General features: G+C 39.9%; 3 protein-coding genes across 3 annotated transcripts; all 3 read right to left on the reverse strand.

The window, feature by feature from the left end:
• Positions 1-1,597: 1,597 nt before the first annotated feature.
• LOC131997883 (uncharacterized) lies at positions 1,598-3,493 on the reverse strand. Its single transcript, XM_059369743.1, has one exon. It carries the CDS (start codon positions 3,491-3,493, stop codon positions 1,598-1,600), a length of 1,896 nt encoding a protein of 631 aa, XP_059225726.1.
• A 4,736-nt stretch (positions 3,494-8,229) lies between these two features.
• LOC131997884 (uncharacterized) lies at positions 8,230-10,098 on the reverse strand. Its single transcript, XM_059369744.1, has one exon. The coding sequence runs from the start codon at positions 10,096-10,098 to the stop codon at positions 8,230-8,232; it is 1,869 nt and encodes a 622-aa protein (XP_059225727.1).
• Positions 10,099-10,160: 62 nt separating this feature from the next.
• On the reverse strand, positions 10,161-21,708 carry LOC131997885 (uncharacterized). Its single transcript, XM_059369745.1, has 2 exons — positions 20,017-21,708; positions 10,161-10,220 (listed from the first exon to the last, which is right to left on the reverse strand). Exons 1-2 carry the CDS (start codon positions 21,706-21,708, stop codon positions 10,161-10,163), a joined length of 1,752 nt encoding a protein of 583 aa, XP_059225728.1.
• Positions 21,709-23,021: the final 1,313 nt, after the last annotated feature.

Below are 23,021 nucleotides of genomic sequence, written 5' to 3' on the forward strand. Positions count from 1 at the left end.
ACCCTTTCCCAAGGATAGGGGTACTGAAACTACCCTTTCCCAAGCAAAAGAGTATTAAAACTACCCTTTTTTCAAGGAAAAATGTATTAAAAGTGCTCTTTTCCAAGGTAAAGGTTATTAAAACTACCCTTTCCAAAGGAAGAGGGTACTGAAACTACCCTTTTCCAAGGAAAATGGTATAAAAGCTACCCTTTTTCAAGAAAAAATGTATTAAAAGTACTCTTTTCCAAGGAAAAGGGTATTAAAGGGTATTAAAACTGCCCGTTCCTAAGGAAAAAGGCACTAAAACTCCCCTTTTACAAGGAAAAGGATACTGAAGCTACCGTTTCCCAAGGAAAAGGGTACTGAAACTACCCTTTTTCAAGGAAAAATGTATTAAAAGTATTCTTTTCCAAAGAAAAGGGTATTAAAGGGAAATGGTGTTTAATCTACCCTTTCCCAAAGAAAGGGGTACTGAAACTACCCTTTTCCAAGAAAAAGGGTACTGAAACTACTCTTTTCCAAGGAAAAGGGTATTAAAACTACCTTTTCCCATGTAAAAGTGTATTAAAACTAACCTTTCCTTTCAATAAAATAAAATAAAATAAAATAAAAAAACATCCCTTTCCCAAGGAAAATAGTATTAAAAATACCTAAGGAAAAGTGTATTAAAACCATCCTTTCCTAAGGAGAAGGGTATTGAAACTAAACTTTTCCAAGGAAAAAGGTACTAAACCTAACTTTTACCATGGAAGAGGGTATTAAAACTACACTTTCCCAAGGAAAAGAATATAAAAACTTCCCTTGCTCAAGGAAAAGGGAATTAAAACTACCCTTTCCCAAGGAAAATTTCCCTATCACGAGGGCAACTGTACTAGTTCTATCCCTTCTAATGCGAAAGAGTAAAGAACTGCCCCTTCCCAAAAAAACATCCTTTTACCCAAGATAAGATACTGAAACTACCCTTTTCCCAAGATAAGCTTCTTAAACCACCCTTCACCAAGGATACTAAATCTACCCTTTTCAAAGGGAAAGGTTATTAAAATTACACTTTCGTATTGGAATTTACCTTTCCCAAAGAACATGGCACTGAAACTACCATACTTCGGCTAGTAATAAAAGATACTTTCCACTTAATTAAACAAAACTTTTCAAAGGAGTGAGTTAAAAAACTATCGTCTACCAACGAAAAGAGTACTAAAACTTCCCAATGGATCTGAGTACTAAAACTTTCCAATGGTCCTGATACCCTTACCAGAACTTCTATTTTCCAATGGAAATAGCACTAAAACTGCCTTTTTCCTAATGAAAAGAGTACCGCAATTTCTCTCCCCAAGGAGGAAAAGTCACTTTTTTAGGGAAAGGATGATAAACACTTTGTACATAGACTTTACCGGTTGAAAAGGGTGCTAAAACTACCTTTTTTAAACGGAAAGGGTGCTTAAATTACCGCTTGCCTAAGGAAAGAGTTTCAAAACTACCTTTTTACCAGGAAACGGTAACAAAATTATAAATTTTAAGGGTTCGATTTTCCTAAAAAGCCTTTGGAATGAATGAAACCAGGTTTTTTTCAGTGCACATTTTATATTAACTCTCATCTGAATATGGTGTGCGCTTTTTATAATTCAAGAATTTTATCACAAAGTTTGCGAGAATATTTTTTAATTTTCCACCAGGTGACCCGTTTTACCTCCAAATAAAATACCAGACTACCCAGTATCAAGCCAAACCACCATAAATACCATATGGAACGAAAGAAATCCAATTTTAAAGCCATTATACTACAATTTTCCGGTATCATTCGCATGTAGCCCAAATACAAAGCATCTTGGAAAGCCTCACGTTCCCAATGAAGTATTAGACCAGCTTCGAGGGATCTCACTATAAAGGCCTCCAAAGGTTGAGCCAAATGTGAATCCCTCAACATTGGATAAACATGGTAATAGGGGCCGATGCATGTGTCCGAAAGTCGAAATATGGGTTTCTTCATATACCGCTGTTGCCTATTGGCAAAGACCCAGCGATCTGTTTGCGTGGCATAGCCATACGAAGTGTTAAGGCGATCCCTGTGCTTATCCATAACCGGTTTAGTGGCATTGACAACCAGATCCATAAACTGTTTGGGCCAATTAAACTCCTTGAGTATTTCATATTCATAGGCCATTATCATGGCGCCCAGTTTGGCGTCTATGATATCCTGGATAGTACTGATTTGTGGAACGGTGGGTGAGGCCGTCAAAAAACTGGCCATCTTCGAGACATACAAGTTGGTGACGAGAAATCCTAAGAGAAAGAGTAACACATAGATGAAACGTATGCGAGCAATTGGTAATGTCAAAATCCTCAAAGGCATAATCAAAAGCATGGAGCTTATGGCTTGTAAAAAGGCTAAACTTAAGTTGTGCTGATCTTGAGGAGTACAAAGCCAAATTCCAATTGCAATATAGAGGACGCTAAAGCATATCAGCAACCAGGTGTAGCTCTGAAAACTTTTCTGCAGGTAAAGATGTTCCGGGGACTGATTTCGAAAGGGTACCATGAAACACCAGTCATTGATGCCGATGGGATAGCTATTGCCGGCAGTTGACTTTAGCATGTCCGTATAGGAATGTAGACTGATGTCCAATTCACCGCTCTCCACCATTTCTATGATTTTCGCCAGCTGAACCGGCTCAGTTTCCTTGCCATCTTTGTAGTATTCATCAAAGGTTGCATTGATGTGACCCAAAAAGGCCATGAACAATTTGCCGGAAACCCCACTCACACGATGTGTACGTTTGCTGCCATTCGGTAGTCGCGTCATGTAAAATATCCTTGGCAAGTCATGACGCAAAGGTGTACGTATGACATATCCTTTAAAGTTGTCACGATAGTTGACAAAGAAACTATGGACATTCCAGTTGTTGGTGATGTTTACCAACTTGCGCAAGGGATAGGGTTCCTGAATGAAGACATTATTGTGAATGGTTATGAGCAGAGTATTGATGAATTGTTTCTTCCATATCCAGTGATATAACACCCCAAGGTCTTCGAAGAATTTATGCTCTTGAAAAGGATCAGTAGCTTTCGCAGCTTTCGCAGCTTTTGCTTTTTCTAGTTTTTGGGGAAATAGAATAAATATGGTCTTGAGTAAACGCACACCCTTCATAGACAAAGCAGCCACCTCCATGATAGGATCTTCAAGATGTGTTGTCAGTACCATACACAGTGATGAAGTGCCCAGAAATCCCCTCATAGACTCTTTGTTGTTCAGCATCATTACAGTGGGAATAAAGGGAAACATTTTCCAAAATCCTTGTAAAAAATCGTCGGCAATTTCACTCTCAATGGCCAATCGGGGAGAAATGAAAAACACAAAATTCCTAAACTCATACAACTGTTGAAGGTTCTGCACAATTTTAAAAACAAATCTATTGTCCACCATCTGTGGTGATGCAACTGTAGTTTCGTTGGCCATTTTAGAGGCATTGGATGACAGCAGCAACGTTAGGGCTATGGTAGTATTTAACGGCATTTCGTTAATCCAACTCTGGCTGTGGTGAAAAACTGACTAGCGTTGAGTATTTTGCAGACCATTTATATTGAATTGCCGTAGCTGCTGCTGTTCTAGAGATAAGATAAGAATAATTTGCAATAAATTGCTAAGTATTTAATAATACAGGGCGACTATAGCATAGAATAGAAAAACACCTCGTAAAAACGAGGCGAGTTGGGTAAAGGTAGTTGCCGAGAAGTAGCGTATGTCTAAGTGAGAGTTGCATAGTACTTAAAAATTTTTGTACCCACAACCATATGATAAGGGGTATATTCATTTAGTCATTCCGTTTGCAACACATCGAAATATCCTTTACCGACCCTACAAAGTATATATTTTTCTAATCGTCGTAAAATTCTTAGATGATTTAACGACGTCCGTGTGTCTGTCCGTCTGTCCGTTCGTCTGTCCTTCAGTTGTAATGACGCTACATTGTTTAAACACTGAGATTTTGAGCTGAAATTTTGCACAGACTCGTATTTCTTCGCGAAATCCGTACTTGGGTACCGGAAGCCTCCTCCAAGAAACCGATGGTACGATTAAGAATGTCGAGATGCTACTGAAGCCAAGAATGCGGCATATAGAGCAACCCTGCAATCAGTAGCAACGCACCAGATGAAGGAGAGGTATCGGGAGAAAAGGAGAGAGGAGAAACGTCTAATCCGCAGAAAGAAAAAGGAAATGGAAAGACGTGAGTGTGAGCAAATTGCGATGTACAGGAGTCAAAATGAAGTCCGGAAATTCTACCAAAGAATTAAACATGGTTTTGGTGCAGGCATATCCTCCTGCAGAGACAAAGAAGGAAATCTGGTAACGGACACAGATAGCATGCCGAGGATATGGAAAGAACATTTTACCCAACAGCTAGTGTCCTAGAGGATACCGCAGAAGCAATCCCTGATGATGGTATAGAATGTGTACCTCCTAGTCAGAATGAGGTCCATGTAGCAGTGACCCGACTAAAGAACAACAAGACAGCAGGAGCCGACGGGTTACCCGCTGAACTATTTAAGACCGGAGGCGACACGCTGATAAGGCGTATGCATCAGCTTATCTGCGCAATCTGGCTAGAAGAACGCATACCCGATGAAGAAAGGGGACAAGACGGAATGTGCCAACTACAGAGGAATAAGTCTCCTCCCCATCGCATATAAGATACTCTCGAGCGTACTGTGTGAAAGATTAAAACCCAAAGTCAATGAGATAATTGGGCCCTATCAATGCGGCTTTAGACCTAGTAACTCCACCCCGGACCAGATATTCACACTCCGCCAAATCCTGGAAAAGACCCATGAAGGAAAAATCAACGCCTATCATCTCTTTGCTGACTACAAAGCCGGCTTCAATACTTCTTTACGTTCAAAGGTATTTCAAGCCATGTCTGAGTTTGCAAAATTAATAAGACTCTGCAAGATGGCACTTGCTGATACGCGTTCCTCAGTAAGAATAGGAAAGAATATCTCCGAACCATTTAATACCAAACGAGGTTTCAGGCAAGGAGACAGCCTCTCGTGTGATCTCTTTAATATCCTGCTGGAGAAGATTACACGAGATGCAGATGTGAATAGACATGGCACACTAATCACAAGAGAACACATGCTACACGCCTATGTCGACGACATCGATATCATAGGTCGGTCACCGGAAGTAGTAACTGCAGCCTTTGAAAGAATCGAAAGAGAGTCAGTGAAAATGGGTCTGGCAGTAAATGGAGATAAGACGAAACGGATGGTTTCAACTCCCAAAAAGCCTTGCACAAGCGAACAGATAAAGAAAATGGAGAAAGTTGGGAACCACAACTCCGAGATAGTCAGCAACTTTATATACCTCGGCACCGCCGTAACCGAAACGAATGACACCAGTTTTGAGATTAAGCGAAGAATAACATTGGCAAACAGATGGTACTTTGGACTAAGTAAGCAGCTAAGACAAAAGACCACCTCTCGACAGACGAAGATTACACTATACATGACATTGATACTACCCATACTGTTATATGGTTCTGAAGCATGGGTATTTGTGAAAGCAGAAACGGGAAGACCAAAAGTCCGATGGAAAAATCAAGTGGTGGGAAACTTGGTGTCAGAGATTTTAGAATGAGCGCAGAAGATCGAGGCGCTTGGGACGCTATTTTATGTTCGGCTAGTGGAACAAACATTCTGTCATAGCCAATTAAAGTAAGCAAAGTAAAGTAAGTCGAATTTCTTCCATACGTAGGCTAAATTCTTGAATAGGCCAAATCGGACTATATTTGGTCCGAGCTTAGGGTCTTAAGCCTGTAAAAGCCGTAGTTTTCGTCCGAAATTTGAAACAGGAAGTTGTACTAGGGGCCCCGATATTCAAACCGAATATGATCCATTTCGGACCATAATTGCATATAGCTACCATATAGACCGGTTTAGAGTCTTAAGCCCGCAATTTCGCTGAAATTGGAAACAGTGAGTTGTTTTTAACCTCCCAACATCCGACCCAAATATGAATCAGATCAGACTATATAGATATAGCTGTCATATAGACCGATCTTCTAATTTAGGGTCTTATCCCGATAAAAGCGGATTTCTTGCCTAATTTCGCTGAAACTGTTACTTCCATATGAGTTCTCGGGACCTGAAAAAATATGATCGAGACCAGACCCTATTTACATATAACTATGGATATAGTAGTGGAGTTTTAATAAAATAGGATGACTATTAGATCCTTGAACTTAACACCTTTTTACTAGTTTTTTTTTTTAATTTGACCAACAACTGTACCAAATATGGTTTAATCGGGTCATAAACTGCTATAGCTCCCATATTAACCGATTTCTTATCTTGAAATATTGATCCGCTAGAGGGCGCAATTATTATCCGATTTGTTGAGGTTCCATTGTAGTATATTGTCCGGCTTTAGACCATTGTTTAATGATTCCTATTCAAAGAATAGTATAGCAAAAAACATTTAAGAGTCAGCAAAAGTGTGTTGCTGCTAGAAGCATTTGACTGGTTTCTCGCATCGCGATTTCATGTTCGACCAAGAAAAATCATCAGCAGGAGATGTCAAATGGATCATGGTGCTTTACAACCATATCAAATAGAGTAGGTTGTAAAGCACACATCTGAATTTGAACAGGGCTCTTTGAGACTACTTGATTCATAAGCGCTATAGAAAACAAATCAAATCTTACGTCCATTATTCAAATCCAACTTATCCAACGATGCTAATAGCAACAAACACAAACATCTTTTGCTAAACCCTTTTGTTCTTCGCACGGCGTCCGCCCAACGGTTGATGTTGCCAGGGCGATTTGGCTAAAATTTTGCATGAAGTGTTTTAGTTTGACCATCAACAACTTAAATTGGTTCATTACCTGATATAGCACTCATAAAACCCGATTTCTGATCTTGACATCTTGAGCCGCAAGAGGGCGCAATTATTTCCCGATTTTGTATGAAGTGGTTTGTTTTGACTTCCAATAATTGTGCCAAGAATGGTCTAAGTCTGTTTATAACCTGATATAGCTCCTATATAAACCGACTTCCCGGTTATACTTTTTGAGCCTCTAGAAATAAAATTTTGCACAACAATTTCCCACTTTGGTCTTCAGCAGCTAAACCAAGTATGGCCCCAATCGATTAATAACTTGGTACAGCTCCAATATCATAGCAATTCCTATCCATAATCCTTTGTTTACCTATAAAGAGATATCGGGCAAAGAACTTGGCAAATGCGATCCATAGAGGAGGGTATAAAGGCCAATTTTTTTATCCATTATATCTTTCGCAACACTGGTTTAAACAGCTCACACAAGTTTCGTGTTTTGTTTCACTGTCAAACATCTTCAGTTTGGTGAATCGTCTTACAAACGAACAATGCTTGCAAATTATTGAATTTTATTATCAAAATGTTTGCTATGTTAAGGAAGTTCATGGCGCACTTCTTCCATTGAGATTCCAAGCTCATTTTTGGCTCAATGGGTACGTAAATAAGCAGAATTCTCGATTTTGGAATAAAGATCATCCAGAAGCATTGCAAGAGATACCAATGCATCCAGAAAAAGTCAGTTTTGTTCCGGTTTATGGGCTGGTGGCATCATTGGACCGTACTTCTTTAAACATGACGCGACTCGTAACGTAACTGTAAATAGTAAACGCTATCGTGAGATGATATCCAACTCTTTTTGCCCAAAATGCAAGAGCTTGACTTGCACGACATGTGGTTTCAACAAGACGGTGCCACACAGCACTCGTAACAATGAACTTATTGAGAGGCGAATTCGGTGAACATTTATTTCACGTTCGGGGCCGGTCAATTGGCCGTCTAAATCATGCAATTTAACACCTGTAGACTATTTTTTGTGGGACTATGTTAATGCTCATGTCTATACAGAAAAGCCAGCGTCAATTGACGCATTGGAAGTCAATATTGAAGTATTTATTCGTGAGATACCGGCCGAAATGTTGGAAAGAGTTTGCCAAAATTGGACTAAGCGGATGGACCATTTGAGGCGCAGTCACGGTCAACATTTGCATGAAATGTTCTTCAAACATCAAATTATATGGACCGTACTATCGATTTAAAAGATTTCATGCATTTTTCTGAATTTTAAGTGTTTTTTTTAATCTTTCCTATAGCTCTTAAAAGATCACCTTTTATAAGATTCGGCCAGGCTTTTACTTGTTTCTTCTTTTATTTATTAATTTGTTCATAGAATTCTTTTTAAGTTTTACTACCTCTTACATTTCATAGATTTTGTCACATAATCTTTGGCAACATTTACCACATCCTTTTTGAATTTTAGGCCAATCAATTCCCCTGAGCTCTAAAACAAATGTCAAACAACCCATAGCCGTACCAAAACCTAATAAAATCCATAGCGAGCGAAAGAAGTTCAAAGGCAAGGGTTCAAACGAACTCTGATTGGGTATCATATGCACGTAGCCCAAGAACAGGGCATCTAAAAAGGCTTGCCTTTGCCAGTGCCTAGTTAGACCCATTTCTAGGGCATCCTTTATGAAGGTCTCCAAGGGTTTGGCCAAATGCGAATCTCCCAATAACGGGAACACATGGTAGAAGGGGCCTATGCAAATTTTCGATAGATGAAATGTGGGGTTCTTCAAAAAGCGCTGCTGAAAGTTGGCAAAATTCCAACGATCCGACTGAGTGCTATAGCCATAGGATGTATTGAAGAAATCTCGGTGTTGGTCCATCTTAGATTTACTCACTGGTATGACTAGGTCCATAAACTCCTTGGGATAATTGTTCAATAACAGCACATTGTATTCGTATGTCTCAACCATAATGGGCAATTTTTCATTGATTACATCCTGTACGGTGTCGATTTGGGTTACTTCGGGTGCGGCTGTTAAGAAACTGGACATTTTGGAGCTATACAAATTGGTCACCAGAAAACCCGAGATGAATAGCAAAACATATAGGCAACGCATGCGCATTGTGGCCGTCTGCAAGATCTTCAAGGGCATTATCAGTAGTGTAGAACTCAAAGCCTGCAGAAAGCATACACCCATGTCACGTTTCTGCTCGGGGGAACATATCCAAATTCCCATGGCAATATAGACAACAGAGAAGCATATCAGCAGCCAGGTGTAGGTTTGGAAACTTTTCTGTAGATATTCATGTTCGGGCGAATGTTTTCGAAATGGCACCATAATACACCAGTCGTTGATGCCGATGGGATAGCTTTTGCCGGATGAGGTGTTTAACATATCGTTATAGGAATGCATACTGATTTCCAATTGTCCGCTAGCAACCCTATCTAAAAGTTCGGGCACATTGGCAGGTTCATTTTCATGGCCTATATAGCCAGGCTGAGAGATGGTAGCATTGATGTGCTTCACAAAGGCCATGAACAACTTGCCCGAGGCCCCACTTACTCTGCTTTTGATTTTAATGCCTGGTTGCTCTTTGCTCATATAAAACACCCTGGGGAAATCTTTTCTTATGGGGGTCTTGATGATGTAGCCTTGAAAATTTCGACGATAATTAATGAAAAAACTCTGCATACTCCAATCTTCCGTTATATTTATCACTTGGGGTTTTGGGTAGGGCTGCTGTATGAAAATATTCTGCTCAACGGTTATTAGGACCGTATTGATGAATTGATGTTTCCATATCCATTGGTATAGAAGATCTATATTCGTCCTTAGAGACTCCTGTGTTTCACTGCTTTGAGGGTAATAGATAAACAAAGTTTTGAATAGACGCATTCCATGCATACTCAAGGCGGCCACCTCCATAATGGGATCATCATGATTCGTGGTTAGCACCAGGCTTAGGGTTGGGGTACTCAGGAAACCTTTCATCTCTTTGGTATTATTTATCAACATAACTGCTGGCACCATGGACAGCTCCTTCCCAAATTCTTGTAGTAAATCCCCTGCCAGATGGTTGCCATTCCAAATCAGGCGTTGCGTTATAAAAAATACAAAATTTTGAAATTCATGCAGCGAATGCATGCTGGCCACCAACTCTACGGCAAATGTGATGTCCATTTTGGTAATCATGGAGGATGTCACTTTGTTGCTTTCTTGTGTACCACTGGCAGAGGAGAGCAGTATAAGCGCTATGATGACATTTAAAACCATTTTTCATTTACTTTGACCTTAGCGCAGCCAAACTGAATTGGAAAAAATTTTTTTCAGCTCGCTTAAGCAGCAGCAGCCAATTTGTAACAAGGTGTTGTGTGTTCCCTAAATTGGTCAAGTAACTGGTGATTTGGAATAAATTAATAAACATTTAATCATGTAGTAGCATGAAATTATTTGAATGCTAGCCATACCAGAGAAAGAGGCGTCTGTAAGAGTAGGACATTTATTACACGACTAAAACATTGAATTGCATTAGACCTCTGCATCGGACCATATTTTGGTATAGCTGCCATATAAACCCAACATTTTAATTTACAGCATTAAACCCACAAAAGGCGAATGTATCACTCGATTTCGCTGAAATTTGATATCTCTTGATATCTGTGTGCAATATTGGTCGTGGTTAATTAGGTTTGAGTGGCAGTCTGCAGCAGACTCAGACGCTTTTGTTCATTGTGATGAACAAAACGCCCTAAAATCACCCTATTTAAGATGCCTTAAATATATAAAATTTTTTAGCTATTATCTTTTTGGCAAGACTTGTTTAAACAGCTCACGTACGTTTCGTGTTTTGTTTCACTGTCAAACATCTACAGTTTGGTCTATAATTTCAGTATGAATCGTCTAACAAACGAACAATGCTTGCAAATTATTGCATTTTATTATCAAAATGAGTGCTCTGTTAAGAAAGTTCATCGCGCGCTCATCTTTTTTTTTCTCATTTTTGGCTCAATGGGTACGTAAATAAGCAGAGTTGTCGATTTTGGAGTGAAAATCGGCCAGAAGCATTGCAAGAGGTACCAATGCATACAGAAAAAGCCACAGTTTGTTGCTGTTTATGGGCTGGTGACATCATTGGACCATACTTCCGTACCGTACTTCTTCAAAGATGATGACGAATCTTAACGTAACTGAATGGTGAGCGCTACCGCTAAGGGGGAATTTTTTAGCTTTTATCTTTTTAACAACTCTGGTTTAAACAGCTCACGCACGTTTCGAATTTTGTTCACTGTCAAACATCTTCAGTTTGGTCTATAATTTAACCATGAATCATCTAACAAACGAACAACCCTTGCTAATTATTGAATTTTATTATCAAAATGCGTGCTCTGTTAAGAAGGTTCATCACGCGCTCTTCTTTTTTTTCTCATTTTTGGCTCAATGGGTACGTAAGTAAGCAGAACTGGCGATTTTGGAGTGAAAATCGGCCAAAAGCATTGTAAAAGCTACCAATGCATACAGAAAAAGTAACAGTTTGTTGCTATTTATGGGCTGGTGGTATCATTGGATCGTACTTCCGTACCGTACTTCTTCAATGATGATGCGAATCTTTACGTAGCTATGAATGGTGAGCGCTACCGTGAGATGATATCCAACTTTTTTTTGCACAAAATGCAAGAGCTTGACTTGCATGACATGTAGTTTCAACAAGACGGTGCCACATGCCACACAGCACGCGTGACAATAGACTTCTTGAGAGACGAGTACAGCGAGTTTTTTAACGTTCGGGACCGGCCGCCTAGATCGTGCGATTTAACGCCTTCAGACTATTTATGTGAGACTATGTTAAAACTCATGTCTCAACAGACAAGTCCGCTTCAATTGACGCTTTGAAAGACAACATTAAAGCATTTATTCGTGAGATACCGACCGAAAAGTTAGAAAAGGTATGTCAAAATTGGGTCGCAGTCACGGTCAACATTTTCATGAAATAATGTTCAAACATAAAATTATATGGACCGTACAATCGATTCAAATAACGATTTCATGTATTTTTCTGAATTTGATGTGTTTTTTCAACTTTCCTATAGCTCTTAAAAAATCACCCCAAATGTGTTTGGAGAGGGTAATAAACTACACTTTTCGTTTGGAACCGGTCTTGTTCTTACTTTTCGTTTGAACAGGATACTAAAATCACCCTTTCCTTATGGTCACTAAAACTTCCCGCTTCTTTTGGTAAGGGCACTTAAACTACCCTCTCCTCACTTTTCGTTTGAACTGGATACTAAAATCACCCTTTCCTTATGGTCATTAAAACTTCCCTCTTCTTATGGTAAGGGCACTAAAACTAACCTCTCCTTAACGTTAGGGTTAGGTTACAAAAACTACCCTCTCCTTATGGTAAAAAATGCAAATTTTGCATAAACATTCCTTTAAGATACAGGGGCAAACTTCTCACATATATCAATGAGTGCAGTCCGATTCAAGTTTAAGCTCAATTTTATAGCGGAGTCCTAACAGCATGCCGCAGTGCGACACCCCATTTGAGGAGAAGTTTTTTTACATGGCATAGTACCATGGCAAATGTCGCCAGCATTAGGAGGGGATAAACACCGCTGAAAATTGTATGATGGTCTTTTCAGGATTTGAACCCAGGCGTTCAGCGCCATAGGCGGACATGCTGACCTCTGCGCTACGGTAGCCTCTCCTTATGGTAAGAGCAATAAAACTCCACTTGAAGAGGGCACTTAAACTACCCTGTCCATTTGGAAAAGTCACTAAAACTACCCTTGTCTTTTGGAAAGGCAACTTAAACTACCTTTGCCTTTTAGAAAGGCTACTAAAACTACCCTTTTCTTTTGGAAAAGGCAATTAAACTGCCTTTCCCTTTTGAAAAGGGCACTTTAACGCTGGAACTACTCTCTCCTTAGTGAAAGGTCATTAAAACTACCCTCTCCTTTAGGAAAGGCGACTTAAGCTACCCTTTCCGTTTTGGAAGGACATTTCCTTTGGGAAAGGCTACCAAAACTCTTTTTTCTTTGTGAAAAAGATACTTAAACTGCCTTTTCCTTTTAAAATGGTATTAAAACTACCTCTTTCTCTTTTGGAACATGTTCTTAAGGTATCCTTTCCTTTTAGGAAGAATACTTTAACTATTATATCCCCGATACTAAAACTTCCTTTTTGATAAAATTATTTTTATACCCCCCACCATAGGATGGGGGATATACTAATCTAGTCATTCCGTTTGTAACAACTCGAAATAATCATCTAAGACCCATAAAGTATATGTATTCTTGATTGTCTCGACTTTCGGAGTCGATCTAGCCATGTCCGTCCGTCTATCTGTCGAAATCACGATAGAGGTCAAACGCGTTGATCTAGCCGCTTGAAATTTTGCACAGATACTCAATATCGATGTCGGTCGTTGGGGATTGCAAATGGGCCATATTGGTTCAGATTTAGATATAACTCCCATATGAACCGATCTCCCAATTTGACTTCTTGACCCCCTAGAGCTGCAATTTTTGTCCGATGTGGCTGAAATTTTGCATGTAAGGTTTCAACAACTTTGTCCAAATGTGGATGAAATTTTGCATGTAAGATTCCATTACGACAACTGTGTCATATAAACCGATCTACCGATTACATTTCTTGATTCCCTGGAAGCCGCAATTTTTGTCCGATTTTGCTGAAATTTTGCATGTAAGTTTCCATTACGACCTTTAACAACTATGGCAAATACTGTCCAATTCGGTCTATAACCTGATATAGCTTCCATATAAACCGATCTCCCGACTTGACTTCTTGAGTCCCTGGAAGACGCAATTTTTTTCCGATTTTTCTGAAATTTTGCATATGGTGTTCTGTTATGACTTCCAACAATTGCGATAAGTACGGTGCAAATCGGTCAAGAACCTGATATAGCTTCCATATAAACTGATCTCCCGATTAGATTTCTTGAGTCTCTGGAAGCCGCATTGTTTGTCCGATATGGCTGAAATTTTACACGTAGTGTGCCTTTATGACTTCCAACAACTGTGGCGAATACGTTCCAAATCGGTCTATAACCTGATAATAGCTCCCATATAAACCAATCACCCGATTTGATTTTTTGAGCCTTTCGAAGCCACAATTTTTCTCCGATTTGGCTGAAATTTGGCATGTGGTGTTTTGATATGACTTCCAACAACTGAATACGGTCCAAATTGGTGTATAACCTGATATCGCTTCCATGTAAACCGATCTCGCGATTATACTTCTTGAGTCCTTACAAGTCGTAATTTTTGTCCGATTAGGCTGACATTTTGCATGCGATGTTTTGTAACGACTTTCATCCCCGGTAGCCGAGTTGGTAGCGTGCTTGGATTACCAGTGCAGGGGTCGTGGGTTCGATTTCCGCCAAAAGCCTTGGTCTGTCGCTACTGTGGTATCACAATGGACCTAAAATTGTCTAAGTGAGTCTGTAAAGGACTGCCACTTTTACGTAACCTCCAACAACTGTGCCAAATACGGCCAAAATCAGTCTAAAATCTGATATAGCTCCCATGTAAACCGGTCTTACGATTATCCTTGCTCGGTTCCTAGAAGCTTTAATATTTGCTGGTTTAACAGAAGTTTGGTATGTAAAAAAAATTACGCCTTTCAACTAAATTTATTTCGTATACATTTTTAACAGAATCCATGGTAGTGGGTTCCCAAGATTCGGCCCGGCCGAACTTAGCACGCTTTTATTTGTTTCACATTCAGCTAAAAACTTCGCACATACGTCCATGGCTGTCCATTTCTATTTTCACATTGCAATTTGTGTTTTCGCGTGTTTTGGTTTATATTCGCGTATAAGCGTTTGTCCAAATTCCCTTAATTGCCCCATTCAGATACATAATTCAAATGTTAGAAATAATTTGTACTTGTAATGATAATATTTTCTGTTGCAAACAAAGTTTCCAAGTACTGCAAATATATAGAAAGGTCTTGCAACTTTTTAGAATTTTTCGACATATAAAAAATGTTTCACATAGTTGACAAAGTAGTTGAGATTAGTACAGAAGAGATTTGAAATTTTATGAAAACGGAAAATATTTAAAAGGACTTTAACCATACGTGCTGTTGCTAGCAGTCGGGTAAAGAAAGCTATTGCGTGTTAAGAGTCAAGAAAGCCGCACCATTCCTTGGTTTGTCGAAGTTCTTATTTTGGAAGTGAACCCATTGTCCATGAAATTGTTCATGAGTTTACAAATGTTGAGATTGAAATTTTTGACATAAATTTTAGAGATGCTACACATAATCGACATGCCACCAGATAAAAGAATGAGTTTCATAAGTGATGTAGAAAGTTGTGCAAAACTCTATAGGCACACAGTCAAAAAGCACAGGAGAAAGAGACTTCAGTAGACACCGAATACGAGTTGTTAACCCAGCAGAAACTTATTACATGTAATAAAAATTAATTTGTTTTAAATTGATTTCCTTTCGTTTTTAATTGTGATTTTTGTAACTAAAAATTGTGTTTTTCTATCTTATTGTTAAAATAATAAAAAAGAAACTGTGAGAACGGTTTGCAATTATTTGTTTTAATGGACCTATAGAGGGAACGATAAAACAATTTGCAGAAATCAAAAAAGGCCAACATACACAAACAGATTAATATAAACTAATCTTTCTGCCGGGATTCGAACCTGGGCACACGTAGCAACAGCGAGATCCGTTGTCGTTGTTAAGCATTCGAATCCACCAAAACAACTTCCAACAGATGCACAGAATAGTGTGTACCATGGAAGTAGCATAATTGTCGCAGAAAAAATCTGTCATTACACGAAAATACATGCATTGGGTACAAGTACAGCTAATAGACAGGGTTGTCGAGCGTGTTTAATGGGGTATTTGTAACATAGAGGCGTTTTCGCAATAAAAACGATTTAAATACAACATACCAACGCACGGCCCTTGAAGCCATCACACCTAATATAGTTGAAGAGTCTTCTAACCAAAAACGAAATGTGTTTGTTGGTCTGTTGCTATCCCTGGCTTTCATTTTCCATTTGCAAAGAAAATCTCCGATCATTGAGCTCGTCTTGAAAGAGAAACAAACATAAATTATAATAATTTTAATAAACCAGTAAGGAAAGGCTAAAGTCGGGCGCCGGCGACTATATTATACCCTACACCACCGAGTCTACCTATTACTTTTAACAAGTGGAACCTTTGTATAAATCTTGTCAGACTTTAGACTATACTTACTGAAATATTAAATAAAACAACAAAATGTTTTTACAATAGGACCCAAATTCTGGCTACCGCAGTTTTAAAAGCAAATATCGGATAAAAAATATACGTGGAAGCTACAGATAAATCTAGGCACTCCGGTAGCCGAGTTATAGGCGTGCTCGGATTGCCAGAGCGGGGGTCGTCCTTTCGATTCCTACCAGAGGCCTTGGTCTGCAGCTACTGTGGTATCACAATGGACTTAAAATTATCTCAGTGAGTCTGTAAAGGACTGCCACTCTTACCTAACCTAACCTACATGTTGAAAATCCAATCGATTTTGATGAAATTTTGCACACATAGAGGTTCAACGGTAGGAACTAGAAGGCATCTTCCTTCTTCAGTTCCTCTGAAAATCCCCCTACCACAATCGAGACAGAAGGGGATTGCATCGAAACGGGACTCGACAAGCCCTGCGTAGAAGGGTCATCTAATTGGACTGGTCTCATGGTGTACGCCAGCGGGGAAGGACGGTACTCAGAATTGCGACCTTTAGGGGCTCAAGAAGCTAAATAGGAAGATCGGTTTGTAGGGGAGCTGTATCAGGCTATGAACCGATTCAGTATGTTGAAGGTCATGGTAGACGTCGTTGTACAAAATTACAGTCAAATCGGAAGATAATTGCGCCCTCTAGAGGCTCAAAAAGTCTAGATCCCAGATCGGTTTATATGGCAGCTATATCAGGGTCATCCAATTGGACTGGTCTCATGGTGTACGCCAGCGGGGAAGGACGGTACTCAGAATTGCGCCCTTTAGGGGCTCAAGAAGCTAAATAGGAAGATCGGTTTATAGGGGAGCTGTATCAGGCTATGAACCGATTCAGTATGTTGAAGGTCATGGTAGAAGTCGTTGTACAAAATTAAAGTCAAATCGGAAGATAATTGCGCCCTCTAGAGGCCCAGGAAGTCAAAATCCCAGATCGGTTTATATGGCAGCTATATCAGATAATGGACCGATTTTGACTGTATTGGGCACAGTTGTTGAAAGTCATAACGAAACACGTCATATAAAATGTCAGCCAAATCGAATAAGAATTGCGTCATCTAGTGGCTCAAGATGTCAAGATCCCAAATCGTTTTATATGGGAGCTATATCAGGTAATGGAGCTATTTCAATCATACTTAGCACAGATGTTTGAAGTCATAACAAAACACTTCATGCAAAATTTCAACCAAATCGGATAAAAATTGCGCCTTTTAGAGGCTCAAGAAATCAAGATCCAAGATCGGTTTACATGGCAGTTATATCAAAACATGGTTCGATATACTAATACACTAATAAAAAGTATTTGTGCAAAATTTCAAGCGCCTAGCTTTACTCCTTTGATAGTTAGTATGCCTTCGACAGATAGTCGGACGGACGGACACCGCTAGATCGACTTCAAATGTCATGACGATCAAGAATATATATACGTCTTAGATGAATATCTTGAGGAGTTACAAACAGAATGAATAATTTAGTATACCTCCAGCCTATGGTGGAGGGTATAACATTTATTTGTCACAAAAGAAGTTTACTTGATGAACATTTTTTTTACGGCTTATTAATTATTTTTGCGTGTATATCGATGTACGGCGACTTCTTCCAGCACTTGTAGTACTTAGATTAGATTAGGTTAGGTTTAAGTGGCAGTTTGACATCAGACTTACTTAGACGTTTTCGTCCATTGTGATAACACAGGAACAGAAGAAGGAAGATGCCTTCTACTTCCTACCGTTGAACCATCCAGATCGCTTTAAAAAGCCCAATAACTTGCGAATGTTCACATCCACTAAATCAGACAGTTTCTCAAAGAAATGAGAATCTAAAGTGAAACTCCTTCTAACTGCAAGTGCGGGACACACACATAGAAGGTGTTCTATAGTCTCTTCTTCCTCGAAGTCCCTACAGTTTCTGCAAAAGTCGTTGCTGGCAACCTTCAGTCTGTCAGCATGTTTTCCGATTAGACAGTGACCTGTCATGATGGACACAATGACTGAGACCTCTGTTGCAGCCAATGACAGCAAAACAGTAGACCTCTTCAAGTCTAGATGAGGCCACATAGTTTTGGAATGCTTACAGCCCCCACTTTGTGACCATCTATCATTCGGTGTCCTTCGGGCCTGGTTCTGAAAACTTAGCTTACTTGTCGCTAGAGGCATACCCACAGATTCCAGTGTCCCTGGAGTGTGTAAGGTAGTTCCTAGTCTCGGAAGCTCATCCGCTTTGGAATTCCCTGGGATATTTCTTTGGCCCGGCACCTGGTCCTGAAAACATAGCTTACATTTCGCTAGAGGCATACCCACAGATTCCAGTGTCCCTGGAGTGTGTAAGGTAGCTCCTAGTCTCGCAAATTCGTCCGCTTTAGAATTCCCTGGGATATTTCTGTGGTCTGGCACCCAGAACAGGTGAATTTTTAATTGTTCAGCCATCTCGTTGAGAGATCTGTGACAGTCGAGGGCGGTTTCTGTGTTCAGAAATACATTCTCCAGGGATTTAATGGCTGTCTGGCTGTCTGAGAAGATATATAATGACATTATATCTTAGCCATTCCATCACTTCCTTAATTGCAAGGATCTCTGCTTGATACACACTTCAGTGGTTGGGTAGCCTCTTCGATATGACCAATTCTAGATCTTTAGAGTACATCCCAAAGCCCCCCTGGTCGTTTAGTTTGGAACCATCTGTATAGAAGTCTATGTAACTTCTGTTACCAGGGATATTATAGTTCCTATCGGTTCTATTAGGAATAGTGGTACAGTACTTTTTATCAAAAAGCGGCTCAGGTAGGGTGTAATCCAAACTACCTGTAACATCGGATATTGTATCAAGGATAACACAGTGTCCGTATCCGTCACTTGACCAATAAGAAAGCTCCAACCTCACGGCAGTGGTCGCAGCAATTTGGGTAGCCACAATGTCCAGAGGCATAAGATGTAGCATTAAATTCAGTGCATCAGATGGTGGCTCAGTGTGGCTGTGATGTATAAGCCAGCCATCCTTTTGATCCGGTTAAGTATTGAGCGGTAGCTAGATTTTTGAAGCGCCGTCCACCAGACCACAACACCATATAGCATAATAGGTCTGACAACTGCAGTATATACCCAATGCATGACACGCGGTCTAAATCCCCAATTTTTGGCAATGGTTCTCTTGCAGGTGCATAGGGCAAGAGTGGCCTTTCTTGGTCTGACAACTGCAGTATATACCCAACGTATGACACACGGTCTAAATCCCCAACTTTTGCCAATGGCTCTCTTGCAGGTGCATGGGGCACGGTGGCCTTTCTTGCTCTTTCAAAATGTTCGATTTAAAGCTCAATTTCCTGTCCAGCAAAACACCCAGATATTTTACGCTTTCTGTAAATGGAACATTCTCTCCACCCAAGGAGACAGGTTCCACTGTAGGCAACTTGTATCTCCTGCTGAAAAGAACTGCCTGTCTTGTAAATCGTAAAAAACACAAATGTTCTCTTATATTTCGTTTTTAATTCCTTATAAAACTTATTGGGTTGCTCAAATAGTAATTGCGGATTTTTCATATAGTCGGCGTTGACAGCAAGCTAAAAGTAACAGCTGATAACTGACAGAAGAAAGAATGCAATTACAGAGTCACAAGCCGTTGAAAAAATTTGTCAACGCCGACTATATGAAAAATCCGCAATTACTTTTTGGGCAACCCAATATCAGAATTGTTTATTTTTGTTAATGCTTTCTTTGAGATTTCACTCGTAGTATCTAGAGTGGTTTATTTTCTAAATTTCAACCATTTAAACTGTCTCATGTGCTGGTAGAGCTTCTTGAAACGTTCTCTGTTCTGCTGCCAAAGATGCCATTCAAGCTCCAAACAAAAGGCCAGGCCAGAGAGTAGCAAACCAGTACACCATATGATCCAAATTGAACGGAAGTATGTGAGACTCAATGGCTCAACGATATCGTCTTCCAAAATCACCTTGACATAGTCCAGATATAGGGCATCAGCAAAGGCTTCATGGTTCCAATGGGATATGAGCCCATATTGAAAGGCTGATATAATGAATTCCTGCAAGGGCTTGGCGAAATGCGAATCCCTTTGTATGGGAATAATGTGAGCGTAGGGTCCCGTACATATCTTGGATAGGTGAAATATTGGGTTTTTCATGAAGCGTTGCTGAAGGCTGAGAAAATCCCAACGATCCGATTGAATGCAATAGCCAAAGGAGTTGTTGAATGCATCGCGATGTTTGTCTATTTCACCTTTGCTCACCGGCACCATTAGAGCCATGAACTCGGCAGAAAGATTCTTCGATAACATGTTTTCATATTCCCTATTCGTTATCATGATGGGCAATTTGGCATCGATGACATCCTGCATTGTATTGATTTGTGGTACATCCGGGGAGGCTGTCAGAAAACTGGCCATTTTGGTCAAATACAAATTGGTGAAGCAAAAGCCCATGATGAAGAGCATCACGAATATGAGACGAATGCGGGCACCTGTTCCTCTAATGATTCTCAGAGGAGTTATCAACAACATTGAGCATATGGCCTGAAGAAGGGACATAGTGATGTCGCGTCTTGGCGACGGCGTGACTACCCAAAGGCTTAGTGCTATGTAGAATATGCTGCAGCACATAAAGTACCAGGTGTAGGGGCGGAAACTCCTCTGCAGAAACATGTGGGCAGGTGTCTCGTTGCGATAGGGCACCATCATGCACCAGTCATTGATGCCTATGGGATAGCTGTTGCCAATATTTGAGCCAATTACTCCAGTATACGAATTCATGCTGATCTCCAGCTGCTTTAGCTCAATCATTTTAACGGTTTCTGCCAGATCCACCGGGTCATCTTCATGGCCATCGGTTTGGCTTTCGTTGTAGCTCGCTTTGATGTGATCCACAAATACCATGAATAATTTTCCCGACACTCCACTTAGATGGGGCTTCTTCTTGCCCAGGCCATAGCGGGGGCCAGTCATGTAAAAGACTCGCGGCAGATCATAGCGTATGGGCGAGTTGATGACATAACCTTTGAAATCGGTGCTGTAATCCACGAAGAAAGTAGAACTGTTCCACTTGGAGGTCACATTGATTATTCGTAGAGTAGGATAGGGTTCATGTATGAAGATGTTGTTGTCCACTGTTACCAGCAGGCAATTGATGAACTGCTTGCGCCATATCCAGCCATATACGCGACGTATGGTCTCATAGAAGCCAATGTATTCCTTCAAGTTACGGTAATATTCCTCCGATGAGAGTATGGGAAAATATATGAATATGGTCTTCAGGGAGCGTACGCCTTTCAATCCCACCGAGGCCAACCGCATGATGGGATCATCGAAACATGTGGTCATTATCAAACACAACGTGGGTGTACTCAGATAGCCATCCATGCTCTGGTTATTGTTGATCATCAAAATGGATGGCACTAAGGGAAAAGTCTCCCAATAATCATGAAAGAAATCATTGGAAATCTCTGTATCTAGGGCCAGGCGTTCCGATATGTAGAAAACGAAATTTTTAAACTGATAGAGTTCATGAATACTGCTCACAATCTCTATGACAAAGCTATTATTGACCATCTGAGGCTGTGGCAGTTGCTCTTGGTGGATTCTTGAGAAATTTGAAGAGAGTATCAGCAGGGCAATGGCGCTGTCCAGGACCATGATGGTCGTTGAGGGCAACCGATTATGGTAACGTTAACGGACTGAATGGACAATCACTTGACATCAGCAGTACTTTTAAGTCATGTATTTGGCAATGTGCAACTAAAATGAAGTGGGCCATTAAATGCTTAGCCATTTACAAATGATGTGATATGTGATAAGAAAATGAAAGAAATGTTTGTATATGCAAAGCTTTAAAATAACCCTCCTGCTGCCTATTTATCTACGTCGAAGTGCCAGGGAATGAGTGAGTTGGTTGAAGTGTCTATCTCAGTTATTACAATCAGCTAATGAGTTTTTATAAAAAGTTCAGGGGGATGTTTCGAAGCTTATTACCGAAAAGTCAATACAGTTTTAGATACAGGGTGGCTGATGAATATTGCTACAATGATGAATATTGCTACATTTTTTTTTCGGTGTATGGAATACATTTTTCTTTTATTCATGTTAAATTAAATTATTAAATTAATTATTAAATTATTATTAATTAAATTAATTAATTAATTAATTAAATTAATTATTAAATTATTATTATTAAATAGAAAAAAAGTTATTACATTTTTTTTTGGTAGCGGCTTTCATCAGCCACCCTGTAGGATTTAGCAAAGTGAGATTTATAATCTGTGATATGTGTTTGCTAAATGAAGGGTGTTGTATAAGAGTGTGGCCATCAAAATATCAACAAGTGAAAAGGCATTGAGTTCGGCCGGGATTCACACTACCTCGGGTATATAAACAACAAGTAAAAGCGTGCTAAGTTCGGCCGGGCCGAATCTTGGGATTCGCAATTTTGATTTTGCAAAAAAATTTATACAAAATAAATTTAGTTGAAGGACATAATTAGGGCTCAAGAGGTCAAATCGGGAGACCGCTTTACATGGGAGCTATATCAGGTTATAGGCCGATTCGAACCGTACTTAGCACAGTTGTTAGAAATCATAACGGAACATCACATGCCTAGTTTCAGCCAAATCGGACAAATATTGCGGTTTGTAAGGGCTCAAGAAGTCAAATCGGGAGATCAGTTTATATGGGAGCTATATCAGGTTATAGACCGATTCGGACCGTACTTGACACAGTTGTTGGAAGTCATAACAGAACACCACATGCAAAATTTCAGCCAATTAGGACAAAAGTTGCGGCTTGTAAGGACTTAAAAATCAAATCGGGAGATCGGTTTATATGGGAGCTATTTCTAAATCTGAACCGATATGGCCCATTTGCAATGCCCAACGATCTACATCGATATTAAGTATCTGTGCAAAATTTCAAGCGGGTAACTGTACGCGTTCGACCGCTATCGTGATTTCTAC

The sequence above is a fragment of the Stomoxys calcitrans genome, chromosome 5 (genome assembly GCF_963082655.1).
Source record: "Stomoxys calcitrans chromosome 5, idStoCalc2.1, whole genome shotgun sequence".
In the NCBI taxonomy this organism is placed as follows: domain Eukaryota; kingdom Metazoa; phylum Arthropoda; class Insecta; order Diptera; family Muscidae; genus Stomoxys; species Stomoxys calcitrans.

Coding starts and splice junctions, on each gene's coding strand:
- LOC131997883 (XM_059369743.1), bottom strand. CDS start 3,493: ATGCCGTTAAATACTACCATAGCCCTAACGTTGCTGCTGTCATCCAAT.
- LOC131997884 (XM_059369744.1), bottom strand. CDS start 10,098: ATGGTTTTAAATGTCATCATAGCGCTTATACTGCTCTCCTCTGCCAGT.
- LOC131997885 (XM_059369745.1), bottom strand. CDS start 21,708: ATGGTCCTGGACAGCGCCATTGCCCTGCTGATACTCTCTTCAAATTTC. Junction 10,221..20,016: donor TATATCTGGACTATGTCAAG/GTGATTTTGGAA, acceptor CCAAATCACCAG/TTACTTGACCAATTTAGGGA.